At 41.9% G+C, this 15,387-nt stretch overlaps 1 protein-coding gene across 1 annotated transcript in view; it reads left to right on the top strand.

Annotated features, from left to right (window-relative positions):
* APLP2 (amyloid beta (A4) precursor-like protein 2) overlaps positions 1-14,837 on the top strand; it is a 42,484-nt gene extending 27,647 nt beyond the window's left edge. The window contains exons 11-15 of the mRNA XM_006873084.1: positions 3,764-3,863; positions 8,709-8,861; positions 10,773-10,808; positions 13,665-13,750; positions 14,631-14,837. Coding sequence (XP_006873146.1) covers positions 3,764-3,863; positions 8,709-8,861; positions 10,773-10,808; positions 13,665-13,750; positions 14,631-14,837 — 582 coding nt within the window. The remainder of the gene's footprint in view (positions 1-3,763; positions 3,864-8,708; positions 8,862-10,772; positions 10,809-13,664; positions 13,751-14,630) is intronic.
* The last annotated feature ends 550 nt before the right edge of the window (positions 14,838-15,387 follow it).

The following is a 15,387-nucleotide window of genomic DNA, read 5'->3' as shown; positions in this document are numbered from 1 at the left end:
TCACTATTGTTGCCATGCTTGAGTCCATCGATTCTACCACTTGGCCAGTCCATCTCGTTGGGGGTCTTCCTCCATCTTAACAAACATGATATCCTTTTCCAGTGACTGGTCCCTCCTGACAATATACTTACCCATAATTCCAGAAACTCCCCCTTTTCCAATTTCTTACTGTTTTTGTATTATGCTTGTAAGGTAACTTTCCTAGATGCCTTAGGAATATTGGAGCTGAATTTATTGCTCCATTTATTGAGCAAAAGTTTCTATGTTTACTATCTGTGTGCCAAACTCTTTACTAGCATCTGATGATACAAAGCTGGATCCCTGGGCCCTTGACCAAATCTAGCATAGAATTAATTTTATTAACTATAAAGATGAATCATAGTTATCCTTAAACATACAGAGATCACCTTAGTAGTTAGATGTTTTGAAGAATAATGAAAGAGTTGGGCCTTCTAAAGAGTATGATGAATATAGAAAGTAGATAGGTCCTGGATTCCTACAAGCCATAGACTATGGGCCTGAAGCTTAAGGACTGATTTAAAACTGGGTAGATGGCGAGAAGATAAGGAAAAAGGCCGAGTCCTAGAAAAGCTTTCAGGAAGTTTGAGTGCAAAATTGTAGGCATCTTTGTAGGCGTTTTCAGTTCTACTTAATTTTTTTTTTTTTAACTTAATTTTCCAAGCTTTTGGTTGAAAAACTAGACTATAGTGTTGTATGTTGAAAAAAAATTCATGTTTTGTAATTCTGAGAGAGGAAGGGCAGGGTGCAGCGACTTTGACCACATATTTAATTAATTAATAACGAGAATGGTTAGCTGGAAGCAAGATCAAAGGGCCACACCAAGGAACCTGGGAACCCTCCATGTGAGAAAATCCCCAGGGGTGGAGTAGGGTGGGGAATACAGCTCGGCTGTATGATGTTTACTGTCACCTAATGAGGCTAGTTCCTGGTGTGGCACTATAGGATAAGCACTGCACTGTTAACTGCAAGGTCAGTGGTTCAAATCCAACAGTTGCTCTTTGGAAACAGTATACACAGTTGCTATGAGTCTGACATAACTGACACAACGGCACCTAACAATAACAGGAGGTTAGCAAGTGAACTTTATTAACGTTTTGCCCATTCTCCTTTTTGTTCTCTTAACTAGAAAAACCTGAATATATTCCATCTATTACAGTGTGTGTCACATTTGGTTACCTGCACATGAGTGACTTAGAACTTTTTACCCCTACATAACTATAGCTAAGGGCTTGTTGTGAAGATATTAATTTCTAGTATTTCTCCCTGTGATTCTTGGCTTTCTGTGGGAATTTGAACCACCCCCTCTCAAATAGCTGTTTAATTAATTTGAAGAAACATAGCATGTGCCAATACATGCTAAGCTGCAGATGGTAGATTTTGATTTCATTTGCATTTTTTCCCTCACGGGCACTCTTGTGCTTTCTCATCAATTTACCTGATTGGCAGAATGGCAAATATAAAATTAAATTGCTTTCATCTTTGCTTTTAAAGGTCAGGGAGCCATCAATGTATAATAAAAGCATCTCGCCTCTTAAGTTTTTCCATTCTGACCCTTCGCATGAATGGCTTCAATGTCACAGAATTGAATACATAGGCTTAAAGCTCCCTCTTTAGGAAAAGGTCAGTAGCTGCAAGTTTAACAAGTCAGAAACCACTTAGTTTTTGAATACCTTGGATGAACTACAGCAAATGTGTCTGGGGATGGATATTTGCCCAGTGGACTTTCTGGTGTTACCTTTAAAACCTTTAAAAACAAGTGGCCAGTCATGTGCACTGAGTCAGCAAGCTTATAGGACAGAGTTGAATTACCCCACAGGGAGGGCTTCCTAGGCTGAGATCTTTAGGGGGGTGATCACTGGTGGGTTCAAACTGTCCATCTCTGTGTTAACAGCTAAGTACCTGACTAATGCATCACCAGGGCTCCTCAAATGATGGGCCATACTTTCTCTTTTTTTAAAAGAGCGAGAATAACCTTCAAACTCTGGAAGACAGATTGGTAGATCGGTCTTTGCTTTATTGCACCCTGCTTAAAAGCAGGTTTATAAACTTCTAAGGATGATTTTTTGAAAGAATAAAGTGATTTACTTAAGTATGAGTAAGCTCTGCTATTCACCTCAACTATTTTTAGCTGATGCTTCATTAAGTAAAATCCAGAAAAAAATGCACTTCTTCCAATCTTTTTTTTTTTTTTTTATTGCTTTGGTTATTAACCAGGGTCTCTTTTTTTTTAAAGCTTTTATGGTGAATTCAGTGATAGTTAACATGGCAGAACATCAGTTTTGCACTCATTCAATTGTATTTTGTTTCATTGCAGTGATTACAATCCCCTCCATGGCACAGGGTTCTTTTGAAGAACCATATAGTATATAGTTGTGTGGGCTATAGGATAAGCACTGGATTGCAAACCACAAGGTTGGCAATTCAAACCCATCAGCTGTTCCTTGGAAACCCTATACAGAGTCATTATGAGTTGAAACTGACCCTATATAGAGTTTCCGAGGCTCTTCCTCTTTGGGGGAGCTGAAAGCCTCATTTTTCTCCTGCAGAGTGACTGGTGGGCTCAAACAGTCCAGTTTCACAGTTCAGTGCTTATCCTATGAGCCGTCGCTGTCTGTAAAAAATTACTATTGATTATTAGTAGTCCTGGTGTGGTGCAGTGGGTTAATACACTGGACTGCAAAGTCGGTTTGATCCGCAAGGTTGGTGATTCAAGCTCACCAGCTGCTCCTCGGAAATGCTTCACAGGATCCCATAGGTCAGAACCAACTCTACAGCACTTCACAACAGCATGATCATTATTTTATTAGATGTTCTCTTAGCTTGGGGTACTCTGAACCGATCCTCCAGTCACCTAGGTGTGTTACCAGCACTGAACCGATTCTTAAATGTTGTTGTTGTGGTGAAGTGCTGTCGGGTTAGTTCTCACTCATAGTGACTCTGTATCAAGTTTTCAAGGAATGGCTGGTGGGTTCAAACCATCAACCTGTGGTTAACAGCACCACTTCAGGACACTTTGTTATTGTTGTTATAGTGCCATTGAGTTGGGTCTGACTCATAGTGACCCTGCACAGGGTTTCCAAGAAGCAGTTGGTGGGTTTGAACCTTGCAGTTAGCATTTCCAGTGCTTATACTGTGCCACACCAGAACTCTGGGACACTTTGTTGTTGTTTTTGTTAAGTGCCGACTCATAGCAACCCTGTACAGCGTTCCCGATGAACAACTGGTGAGTTTGAATCACCAGCCTTGCGATTCAAGCCACCTTTGTGGTCTAGTGCTTATTCTACAACACCACACCAGGACTCCACCAGGAAATTTTAGTGGTTGGTAGTTATAACATGGATTCCTGGTGTGGGGTTGTAGGACCAATACTGGACTGTGAACCACAGGCAGTTCAAATCCATCAGCTGCTTCTTGGAAACCCTATAGAGGTGCATCAGAACTGACTTGAGGGCACTTAACAACAACAATTATAATATGGCTGGTGTGGCACTGTAGGATAAGCACTGGACCACAAGGTCGGTGTGAACCTGAAGTTCGGTGGTTCAGACTCACCGACCGCTCCTTGAAATGCCTATGCAGAGTCTCTATGAGTCAGAACTGACTCAATTACACTTAACAACAACAACAGTTATAACATGGCATATTTTATCTGACCAGCTGCTCTGGAAGTATATGGGACTGCCCTTCCCTGCTGGCCTGGTCATTTTCAGTGATGAGGACTCTCTCCTAACTCTACTTCTAGGTGATGACACATCTCCATGTGATTGAAGAAAGACGGAACCAAAGCCTTTCCCTGCTCTACAAAGTTCCTTACGTAGCCCAAGAAATTCAAGAGGAAATTGGTGGGTGTCCTGACTGTTATATCTGTGTCAAGGTCAGGTGGGACTTCTCACCCGTGGTAATGGTAAGGGCAGGCCAAGATTAGAGAACACAGGAATAAGGACGGCCGGTAAGGTTGGGCACTCATAAGCCACCATTTCATAAGCAAGGTCGAGGAAATAGCTAGGACAGATGTACTGGCGGTGAGCCACACAGCCTTGTGACCTCACACGCTATTACCGGAAGAAAATCTAGGGTGTGGAATTGCAAGAGCCTCAGAGCTTTCCTGTTACCATCTTTCCCCTTTAATTGCTGATATATTTCAGAGCACTCTTGTTTTACACACATTCTCATTTCTTCTCCCTCTTTGGGTTTTTATCTTCATTTATCCATCAAATATTTATTGGGTTGGCTCTGCATCACAGTGTAAAATGGCAGACAAGTGGACAGTGTCTTATGAAATTCATTATTTAGGAGGGGGGCAGACAGGAAAACAAGTATCAGGTGGTGACAAGTGCTATGTCGAATTAAAAATAGGGTGAGACGATGGGGAGTGGCTGGTGGTCAGGGAATGATAATCCAGGAGCTGAGTGATGGGCAGGAGCAGTCCCTGCAAAGACCATGAAGGGGAGCCCACTGTTAACAGAGGAAGCAGCCACTACAAAAGACCTGACATTTCAATCATGCTGGCATATTTGAGTAGGTCAGTGTGTCTAGAACAGCGAGGGAGAAATGAGGCCAAAGAAACAGTCTGGGGTCAAATCACGAAGAGAGATTGATGCACAAATCAAGGCGTTTAGACTTTATTTTCAGGTAACAGGATGCCGTTAAAAGATTGTAAGCTGGAAAGTGATGAGAGCTTTAAAGCAGCACTTGGCTGCTCTGTGGAGAGTTGGCCATCAGCCCGGAAGTGATTTTTTAAATCTAGGAAAGAGCTGATGGTAATGTGATCCAGGAGTTGCAGGAATGTGAGGGATCTTCCAGAAGAAGGGGAGCATGGGTGTGGGGCAGGGGTGGGGCAAGAAAGCATCAAGGATAGTTCTTAAACTTTAATCTTGAGCCTCTGGGTGGATGGTGATGCCAAAATTTCACTGATACTCACGTTAAGTTGAAAGTACCATTAGACACTAAATAGGAATGTAAAGTATAGGCTGGTATAGATGAGTCAGAAGTCAAGGCAGTAGGTACAGATCCAGGTTTGGGAGTCATGGTATATGGATAGTACTTACACTTTGGCATTGAATGAGACCACTTAACCAGAGGCTACTGTAGATAATGGACTAGACTTTGTCCCCCACAAAATGTGTCAACTTGACTAGGTTGTGATTTTCATATTGTGTTAGTTGCCCTGTGTTTTGTCATCTAATTGTCCTCCATTTTGTAATGTGTTTGAAATCCTAGCCTCTGCCTGTAGTTATGTTGCAAAAATACATGGCACCAACCATTCCTCCATAGCACTCTCTCTCCTTCTCTGTTGGGTTCAACAGTCCTTTGCAGTGGCCACACAGAACTCTGATTCCATACTCACGGTTTTATCGGGTTTATCAGGGAGGTTAACAGGTTGCAGTTTGGGGTCAGAAATGCTCAGGGCACAGTTGTACCAGTCAGCTGTTGATAAATGCACCATTCTACCACGAGTCTCATTCAGAATGCACTCGGCCCTAGGTCTGTGGGTCAGCAAATCTGGCTCCTCAGCTTTAGTTTCTGGAGGCTCTCCCCACTCTACACCCAACCTTGCTGCCCAGGGTCACTCAGCTTTACCTCCTTGATGGACTGGAAACTCCACTGCTCTGTCTTGTGCTCTGGTTCTTGTTTCTGCTCCTACTCCTCTAATGTCACAGCTTTCTGTGCTTGGGTCAAGGTTCAAAGAGCAGGGGTCTCAGGTTCCAAAGGACCCCCCCACCCCACCAGCGCTTCTGAGATGATTCATTTTATACCCATGCTAGAGTTTCAAGTGTTTACATGAAATAATAATCAATTCTACTGACATCCAGAGAACTGGATGAATCATGTTATTCCATCAGTGTCTTCTCCCACATACTCTTTTCCAGACCCAGCAGTTCAGAAATGTTTGGTAGGTGTTACAGACTATGGGTAGAAAAGACATTGGATAATTCACTAGACCACAGCTGTCCATCATGTTAATAGGGAGGAGTATGTTATGGTAATGGGAGCATTAGGATGATGACTATCCTGAGTCATTGCTCTGTAAGAGGTAAAGTAGAGGTGCAGCAGAGGAGGGACCTCAGTATCACCAAGAGAGAAGAGCCAGGAGTAGAGTGTGTCCTTTAGGCCCAGGGCCCTTTAACTGAGAACCTTCTAGATCCCAGCGGAAGATGATGCCAAGACACATGGAGAGCTCTAAGAAAAGCCAGCACACACCTGCTGAAAGATGACCAAGGACCTCCTCCTGGAGCCAGTAGAGAAAACCTCCTTGCAGCACCCTAGCCTCTAAACTGAGAAAATGAATTTGTTTTTTAAGCCACTGACTTGTGGTATTTCTGTTACAACAACACTAGAGAACAAAGTTGGAATTTGGTACTAGAAGAACGGATGCTGCCCTAAGAAATACCTAACTGTGGAAGCACTTTTGGAGTTGGTGGTGGTGGCTAGAACAGTTTTAAGGTGCAGTCCAATGCCTAGCCCACACCGCCACCAGAGCTCCTCAACAGTGAAAGCCTAGGTGGCCTTGAAGAGAAAGTTTATGGCATTATGGGTGTTACAGGTGAAAGTGAAGAGGGCTATAGAAGAAGCTGCTACTGTATTAAAGAATACATAGGTTGTCAACAACCGTATGTTGTAAGAAATGTGGATTTTAAATGTGGTCCTGGTTATGGTTTAAATCAAAATGAAGATGTGATTGGATGGTGGAAGACAGATAAAACTGTTTACACAGAGGCAAAGAACTTGTCTGAACTATGTTAAAATGTTTGGTAGAGGGTAGAACTTTTAAGTAATGCCCTTGCCTATCTGGCTAATGAGATTTCTAAGCAAGATCTAAAAAGTGTTTTCTCCTTGCCACTTAGAGTAAAATGCTAGAGGAAAGAGATGAACTTACAAATGAACTATGTAAAATGCAAACAATTTTCACCAGGGATGTGGCTACACATGTTTTGTTACAGAGATTAAGTCTGTAACACTTAAGGGGATAGAAAAAGAATGAGAGGGGAGAACGCTGTCTGCCTCTTGGAATTCTACAGGCAGGAAAGAGGCCAAAGGAGCTACATCTAATGTCCTCTAAGAAAAAGAAAAGGACCATCTGTGGAGCAGCTCTGAGGTCAGCAGGACTGATTGAAGGAAGCAGAACTGAGTAAATTTCTAAGTGTGGAGCCTCAACTTCCTAAGTTTCAAAGTCAGATCTTCACCAGAAATTCTCTTGTGAAGCTACCATTCATGAATGCCAGAGGGATAGGGCTGGAGTCACTGTACAAAGTTGAGGGGCAGAAGAACAGGTCAAGGGAGTGGAAGAATAAACAAGAAAACCTACTGTCATTAAGTAAATGCCAACACCTAAGTGAACAAAAGACAGTACAACTGCTCCTCCTTACGGTTTCTGAGACCATGATTCTTTATAGGAGCAGACAGTCTCATCTTTCTCCCGTAGAGCAGCTGGTGGATTTGTGCCACCGCCTTTGTGGTTAGCAGCCAGACACCCCAAAACACCACCAGTCCTTCTTACTGAGAGAATGCTACAGTCCATATCCAAGGGAACAGAGTCCCCGTAGGCCTGAAAGGCAAAGCTGAAGCCCAGGGCCAAGGAGTTTCCACCCAGAATACAGAGTGTGGCCAACACCCAGAGTCTGGAGGACAAGGCCACTTCCCAGATGGTCTAGCTTTGCTAGGCTTTTATAGTTGCTTGGTGCTTGGTGTCTCTTCTTTCCATTTATAGTAGAAATGTCTACCTTGTGCCTGTTCTACCATTGTACTTTTGAAGCAGATAAATTGTATTCTAAATTTTATAGGCTCCAAGATTAGGAGGGATTTTTCATAAGTTGAGATTGTGGTCTTGAATTTGGGATGATATGATGGGGTAAATAGTTTACATGAGGCAAGGGTATGAAGTTTTTTGGGACCAAACAGTAAAATGTCATGGATTGAACTGTGTCTCCCCAAAATATGTGTCAACCTGGCTAGGTCATAATTTCAGTGTTATGTGGTTGCCCTCCATTTTGTAATGTGTTGCAAACCTTAGCCTCTCTGTTTGTGGTTATGGCCCCATTTGGGAATGAGCTACCCACTATGTCAATAAGGCAGGATTAGGTTACGTTTGTTACATTCATGAGGTTTGATGAGGATGGGCAGGATCATAAGTGACTGCCCTACTAGAGATAAAGCAGTAAGAAGCAAGCAAAGAAGGAGATGCCACCAAAAAGAATAGCCAGGAGTGGAGCATGTCTTTCAGACCTGGGGTCCCTGCACAGAGAACCTCCTTGGCCAAGGGTAAGATAGATGCTAGACACATGGGGATCATTAAGAAACACCAGCCTCACAGATGTTGAAAGGTGACAAGAATATTGCTTCAGAGTCAACAGAGAAGAGACATTTTTCCCCGAGATGTGTTGCCCTGAATTCAGACTTCTAGCCTCTTAAACTGTGAGAGAGTAACTTTCCGTTGGTTTAAGCTATCCACTTGTGGCATTTCTAGGACAGCTGCACCAGATGATTGACACAAGGGGCTACTCAGGAGGAGCCCTTGACTTCTCAGTGTGTTGCTGCAGATTCAGGAAAGGTACTCCTAGAGGAGGAAGTTACCTTGCAACCCTCTCTGCAGATCTCCCTCTATAGTGACATGAATGAAGCTCTTTGGACCGGTACCTAAAAACTGGATCCTTCTGAAATCATTGTTTCCTGCTGTTTGTCTTTGTCAGATGAGCTACTTCAGGAACAGCGTGCCGACATGGACCAGTTCACTGCCTCCATCTCTGAGAGCCCTGTAGACGTCCGGGTGAGCTCCGAGGAGAGTGATGAGATCCCACCATTCCACCCCTTCCACCCCTTCCCGTCCTTACCTGAGAATGAAGGTGTGTATGGCTGATGACATCATGTCAGGTGGGGGAGGGAGAGGTGCATGTAGAAAGGGGAACTCCATTTTTGAAAGTGGGTTGAATTTCCCTGGTGAGAATTAGCAAGGGAGGGAGAAGTAGATATATTGAGCACCTACTATGTGTGAACAGTGTGCTGGCTGCTTTCAGATCACAGGCATAGTAGTATTTCTTCCATTTCATGGATGGCTTGCTTAAAGCCTATGATTTGTCTTAGCCGTAAGCTAGCTCAGCGTGTATGATGATGCCTTCTGCTTTGTGACTTATATAGCACTTTCCCTTTATATTGTGTTGTCTTTTGGAATGAATTTCGGAACTAGGGAGTGGAGAGGATAAAGAGGGTAAGTGACTCACCTAGTCACATCTCTGTTTAAGGTTAGGATAGAAGCTCTGTACTCTGATGCCTAGTTAGGCATCATATCCTCTATTCGCTTGTTGGCTCGTGATAATCTGAAAGTTCTGAGTCTGCACCAGAAATAAACAAGCTACTGAGCCTGGGGCCCTCAGACCAGTGCATGTCATCAAATTCTCTGCTGCTGATGGTGGTGGTACTGATAGAAATAATGACACACAGCTGTCAACTCACAGTATCCCATCTTTGGGTCAGCATTTTAGGTGTTTGCTCTCCTTTAGTCGTTTTATGATCCATGTAGCACCTACCTAAACTTTTCCTCCTCTGGGTGTGTTGAGCTGCTTTCTCACCAACAGTGAATACAGTCATCAGGAGGGACCCCTATTCTGTTTGAGATGCTGCCATAAATTACAGGCTAATAATGTTGTCTGGGGTGCTACATCCTGGAAGTGTGATTTTTGCAAAGCTTTTGTGTCTTGGGATTTTTAATTGGAAGATTAGCTTTGTAAATATATTTCCAGGTTCCTGTGCATTATTTGAAATTTGCTTTTCTCTCAATGATTCCGTGTTCATGCGGCTACTGTATTTCCAGGCTATCTAAACTATATGCACCTGTCAAGGAATCTAAAAGGCAGTGCAAGTCCAGAGACACATATATCCTGTAATATGTATGAAAATCCACAGAGCATAACACAATTTCAGAAATAATTCTTCTGCATGCTTTCCATCAATGGAAACATGTTATTAACAGAAACTTTAAAGTGGAAAATAATGGGGTCGTGCAAGGCTTAGTTCTCAAAAATTCTCTCTAAGGGAGGCACTGTATGTGTTTGAATTCTAAAGACACACGAGTTAAGTGACTTGGCCCAAGGTCATATAACGATCAGATTTGACCTTGAGCCATTAGATCATGCAGCTGCTGTAGAGCCCACATGTCTGACCAGGTACAATGCTGGATCCGAGGCCTGAGGAAGGAGGAGGGCACTGCATGAGAGAGGGCCTGGTCTTTAGGTCAGAGCAGAAATGTCTTCTAACCTAGTTCCCTCAGGTGCGGAATGGGCAGTCAGTCCTCCCTCCAATAACAGCAGGGGATCTGAAGACATTCCTGATAGGTGAAGATCTACCACTCAGTGCCTGAACCCATTCTTCCAAAACCCAAGCCTTCCTGGGCTGTCAAGTGGCTAGAGGAATACTGGACATCATGAAAGAACCTGTCCACAAGCCACAGGAATGGCCAACTTCAATGTTTGTTTTTCCTAGGAAAAATAATATGATGGACTAAGCTAAATAATTTGGAAATCTTCTCAAAGGTCCAAGACAGACCTCCTCCTTTCCGTTTTATCAGATTACCTCCCAGTGATTAGGTTTAGATTTTACTGCTGGTTGGTTTCTGGGATATTTCAGCCGTGGCTTTTAAGGAAGAACATTTTTTGTGCACATTGTAGAGAAATTCTAAGATTGGAATTTTTGAAAGAAACCGTTTTCTTTCTTAATCTCCTTTTGTGCTATTTTGTTTTTATTGTTTTTCTTTCTGCTAGACTCTCAACCGGAGTTGTACCACCCAGTGAAGAAAGGTTGGTTTTTCAAAGATGTTCCCTTTAAGATCTTCATCCCTTTTCACTTTCTCAGTGTGTTGGAAGTCTCATTTTATGTTTCATACCATTACCTGGTTTTTTCCATGTCATTTTTTGAACATGGCTGTGAGGAGAGCCAGCGATACTTGACTAAACTTCATGTAGTAAAGCTACCAGCGATACTTTACTAAACTCCATGTAGCTAGCTACCATGTTGGCCTGACCTCTATCTAGAACTTGGAATGGTGGGTTTTACGGTGTTGTAGTGCCGGCATCCTCGGCATTCCTCTGGGGATGTCTAGAGAATACAGAGCAACAAAGTAGTTGTTTTTTGAAATCCTTTTAATCTGGATAGAGTTTTTTAAATATCCATTTTAAACAGGTTGTAATAAAAATAAGCTAAATTTACAGTTAAATGGAGAATCTTTTTATTTTACTCTTCTTTTTCTTTGTTACTCCCACTTACATCTTTTTAAATTACTACTTGTTCTTTGTCTTCACTATTTGTCTAATAGCCCCTGGTTTGTAGTGTTCCCCATAACATTAGAAGCTGATAAATGAAACAAGTTGACATTAGTGAATTCTTGCAGCAAGTCTTCAGTTTAAACAAAAAATAAATAACAGTACGCAAAGTACAATGCTTTCCATACTTGCTCTCATTTAGCCCCATAACGATTCCTGTGGGTAGGTTTTTTTAAATCACAGGTTAGATAGCTGAAGAAGTCTCAGAATTACATGATTTGTTCAAAATCATGATTTGCTCAGTTTACAAGACGGGGTACCAGGATTTGAATACAGTTCACTCTGTCTTCAAAGCCCATACTATTCTGTTGCTAAAAAAATGCTGTGTCGACTGCTGAAGTCTCCAAAGCTGTTGGTCTATAATCTCTAGAATCATTGTGATGATCAGTTGTTTCTTGATTCTTTGTTTGTATTTTATGAACCCACCTTTGGCTGTGTAACCTGATTTTGTACTAGTAGTAGTCTTATTTTTGCCACAAGTTTGTTCTCATTAAAACGTGGTTTAAATATTCTAAACACTTACATGCAAATATTTTATTTTGTTCTACTTAGGTGTGCTACTTGTTGGAAATCAATGTTTTAGCATTCCTTTGCAAACATATTTGAAATGTTTATAACTAAAAAGGATTTAACACTACAATTGTTATTAATTAGAATACTTTAACCATTAGTAGGATCTTGCCCCTATAGATGGTTCTGACCCTGTATATGGTTTCCGTGGAGCAGCTCGTAGATTTTAACTGCCGATCTTGTGATTCATGACCCAGTGTGATCCTGCAGCGCCACGCCAGGAGTCCACTGCTCTGTCTTATGTTCTGGTTTTTGGTTCTACTTCTGCCACTTCTTAGCTGCTACTCCTAGTTCCTGCATCCAGGAAGTTCGATGCTCAGAGATCTCAGGTTCCAAATGATGCCCTCCACTTTGGTTCTTTTTTATTGGTAGCAACTTGCCAATAATCTCAGACTTGTTGTTTATGAGATGGCTCATTTTGTACACACATTAGATTTCCAAGTGTTTGCAGTCACAATTAACCTTGTTAACCAGTCACTCACAGTAGACTCATATAAACCCTATCAGTGTCTCCTCCCACCTTTCTCTTACCCGTACCAATCACGAAAGACATCTGGTAGAAGTTACAAAGACTGTGTCTGGAAAAGGCATATTGAAGAATTCACCGCATCACAGCCAGCCTGCAAGCTCAGCCATTATGGTAGATGTTTGAACACATTGAGCTGCAAAACAGAACGCTTTGTATGGTTGGGTCATTGTCTGTGTCTGACAAGCTCATGATTATTTATACTCATTTTGGAATTTTACCCATTTGCAGGTAGTTACCGTAGAATGCAAGTATGTTATTAGGTTTATTTATTTATAAAAGGCACACATTACAGACATTTATATAGAGCTCTGTGTATTTGCTGTTACTGATAAACAAGAACTCACATACTTTGGTGGTAAAAATAAAGAATGCTTCTCCCTTTTCCTTTCCCTGGGAAGATGCTGGCCTCAGCTACGTTACGTAGTAGATACCATCACTTGAAGTGTCACACACAAGTGATGAGGGCTCAAGAGTAGCGCTACTGCTCTTATTCTGTTTATAGAAAGGTGCCTTTCACTCTCCATTATTAACATTCTCCCATTTTATGGAATGCTTCCTTCCTTCATATCATTGTGTGATAACCATTTAGTAGGGGAACACCTGTGATCTAGATACTTTGTTAGTTTCTGCGAGTGTTGCATCTGGTAGGAGACACAGAAGAAAATCCGTAATTATAAACTGTGGTTGTAAGTTCTGAAGCCTAGAAATGTCTTTCAATAGAAATGGAAACTTGAACAACAAATAAGGTGCTTATGGTAAGGGAGGGTGTCGCAGGCAGACAGAACTGCTTGTGGGGTAAACTAAGATGCTCAAGGCAAATTTGCAGATTCATTGCTGGTAAAAGTTTAGTTACCCATTCAGAAGGAACCCAGGTGGTTGAAAGAGTAAACTGTAAGGTACAAGTGATGTCACATACGGGGGTGACATATTTCTTTACACTAGAATGCCTTTGGCCACAGCTTCTTTTGACAGCAGACATTGTCTGAGGATCCTTGCCTTCCATTTTTTTCAAATGAGAGATACATCCACACCCACCTCCTCCATTATACAAATTGGTCCTCTGGACAATGCCTGCATCAGTATATAGAACACAGTGCATCGCCAGCAATGTGAGAGCCAAGTAGCGTATTGATCACCTCCCTGGCCCTGAGGAAAGTGAGCTGATGGCTTCTGTGAAAGGAGTACTGGGTCTCAGTCCATCTCTGGAAACTCAGGTGTGATCTCCGTTTACACAGGATCTGGAGTGGGAGAGCAGGAAGGAGGACTGATAGGTGCTGAAGAGAAAGTGATTAACAGTAAGAACCAAGTGGACGAGAATATGGTAAGCCACTTCTCTTTTCTGCCCTGGACTTTTCGTTTTTGAGAGTATATTAGAGTGGCGTTATCTTAGATGCTTTCTAGAGAATGTCTATATTATGGCAGATCGGTAGGCTCAAACTGCTCCCACAGGTATGCTGTATTGTTTAGAATCTAACTATGAGAAGGAATGAAAACCTTTTCAGCAGTAGCGCATGTCTTCTATATAGTAGGAAAATACCGTTGTAACTGAAAATATAATAAAGTGCTAGTGACCATTTTGAAGTGATTAGAGATGTCATAACTTGGAAATGGGCTAGAGTTGGATTTGGTTCTTATACTGCCTTAAGTTGATAACCTCCTATTATCACTTAAAGATGTTCTGGTGGTGCAGTAGATAAAGCGCTCCGCTGCCAGCCTAGAGGTCAGAGGTTTAAATTCATCAGCCAGTCTGTGGGAGAAAAGATCTAGTGATCTGCTGACCTGCTTCTATAACAATTATAGCCTAGGAAACCCTCTGGGGTAGTTCTACACCATCCCGATGAGTCCAAATTGACACAGTAACAATTATCCATTGTTCTTGTAGCATTTTTCATCATTTATATTCTGGATTATCCTCAACTGAATTTGATATTTCCACTTGGCTTCTTGGTACTCTGCCCTGAAATATTGCTGTGAAGCAGCTACCTAGAATGGGATGCATGTGGAACCCTTACAGGGTCAGCTGATGCACAGTAATCTCACAGCTGTTCTTGCCATTCTACTTAGGTATCTGGGGAGTGGATGTGGGCAAACATGTTGGAACTCTGACTGGCGAGTTCAAGCCCAGAAGGTATAAGTAAAGTGGAAAAGAAGCATTTATACTTATACTCAAGCTTTCTCTGGCATTTTCATGTCTTTTCCAGGTCATTGATGAGACACTGGATGTTAAAGAAATGATCTTCAATGGTGAGAGAGTCGGCGGCCTTGTGGAAGAGCCAGTATGTATTTGGTTCCAGAACCTAATGCCATATCTCATTCACATCCTAGCTATTTCTCTTTTGTACCTTCGCAGTTCAAGTAAAAAAATGGGAGAGAAGTCTGATCTCTTAACTGTAACAAAAGCCCCTTAATTCCCATCCTCCATATTTTTGAGTAAGATTGTTAAAATAAAAATTTCCATGTAGTTTGGAAAGAGTAGAGTTTGTCACTTATCAATGGTTAATTGAGGAGGTGGGCGAGACCCTTTTAAAATAGTGTATCCTAAAAACGTTATGAATAGCAGAGAAACACTGTCAGATACAGTGCCAAAAATGAGCCCCTCAGGTTGGAAGGCACTCAAAATGCGACTGGGGAAGAGCTGCCTCCTCAAAGTAGAGTTGACTATGATAACACAAATAGAGAAAAGCCCGCAGGACCTTCATTTGCTGATGGGGCACAACTCAAAATGAAGAGAAACCGCTGTGAACATCCACTGAAAATCGGAACATGGAATGTATGAAGTGTAAATCTAGGAAAATTAGAAATTGTTAAAAATGAAATGGAACGCATTAACATAGATATCTTAGGCATTAGTGAGCTGAAATAGACTGGTATTGGCCATTTCGAATCTGACAACCACATGATTTACTATGCCAGGAATGACAAATTGAAGAGGAATGGTATTGCATTCATTGTAAAAAA

Source organism: Chrysochloris asiatica, unplaced genomic scaffold (genome assembly GCF_000296735.1).
Source record: "Chrysochloris asiatica unplaced genomic scaffold, ChrAsi1.0 scaffold00222, whole genome shotgun sequence".
NCBI lineage: Eukaryota > Metazoa > Chordata > Mammalia > Afrosoricida > Chrysochloridae > Chrysochloris > Chrysochloris asiatica.
Note: the sequence above shows the minus strand (reverse complement) of the source record. Positions and strands in the feature narration are given on the sequence as shown.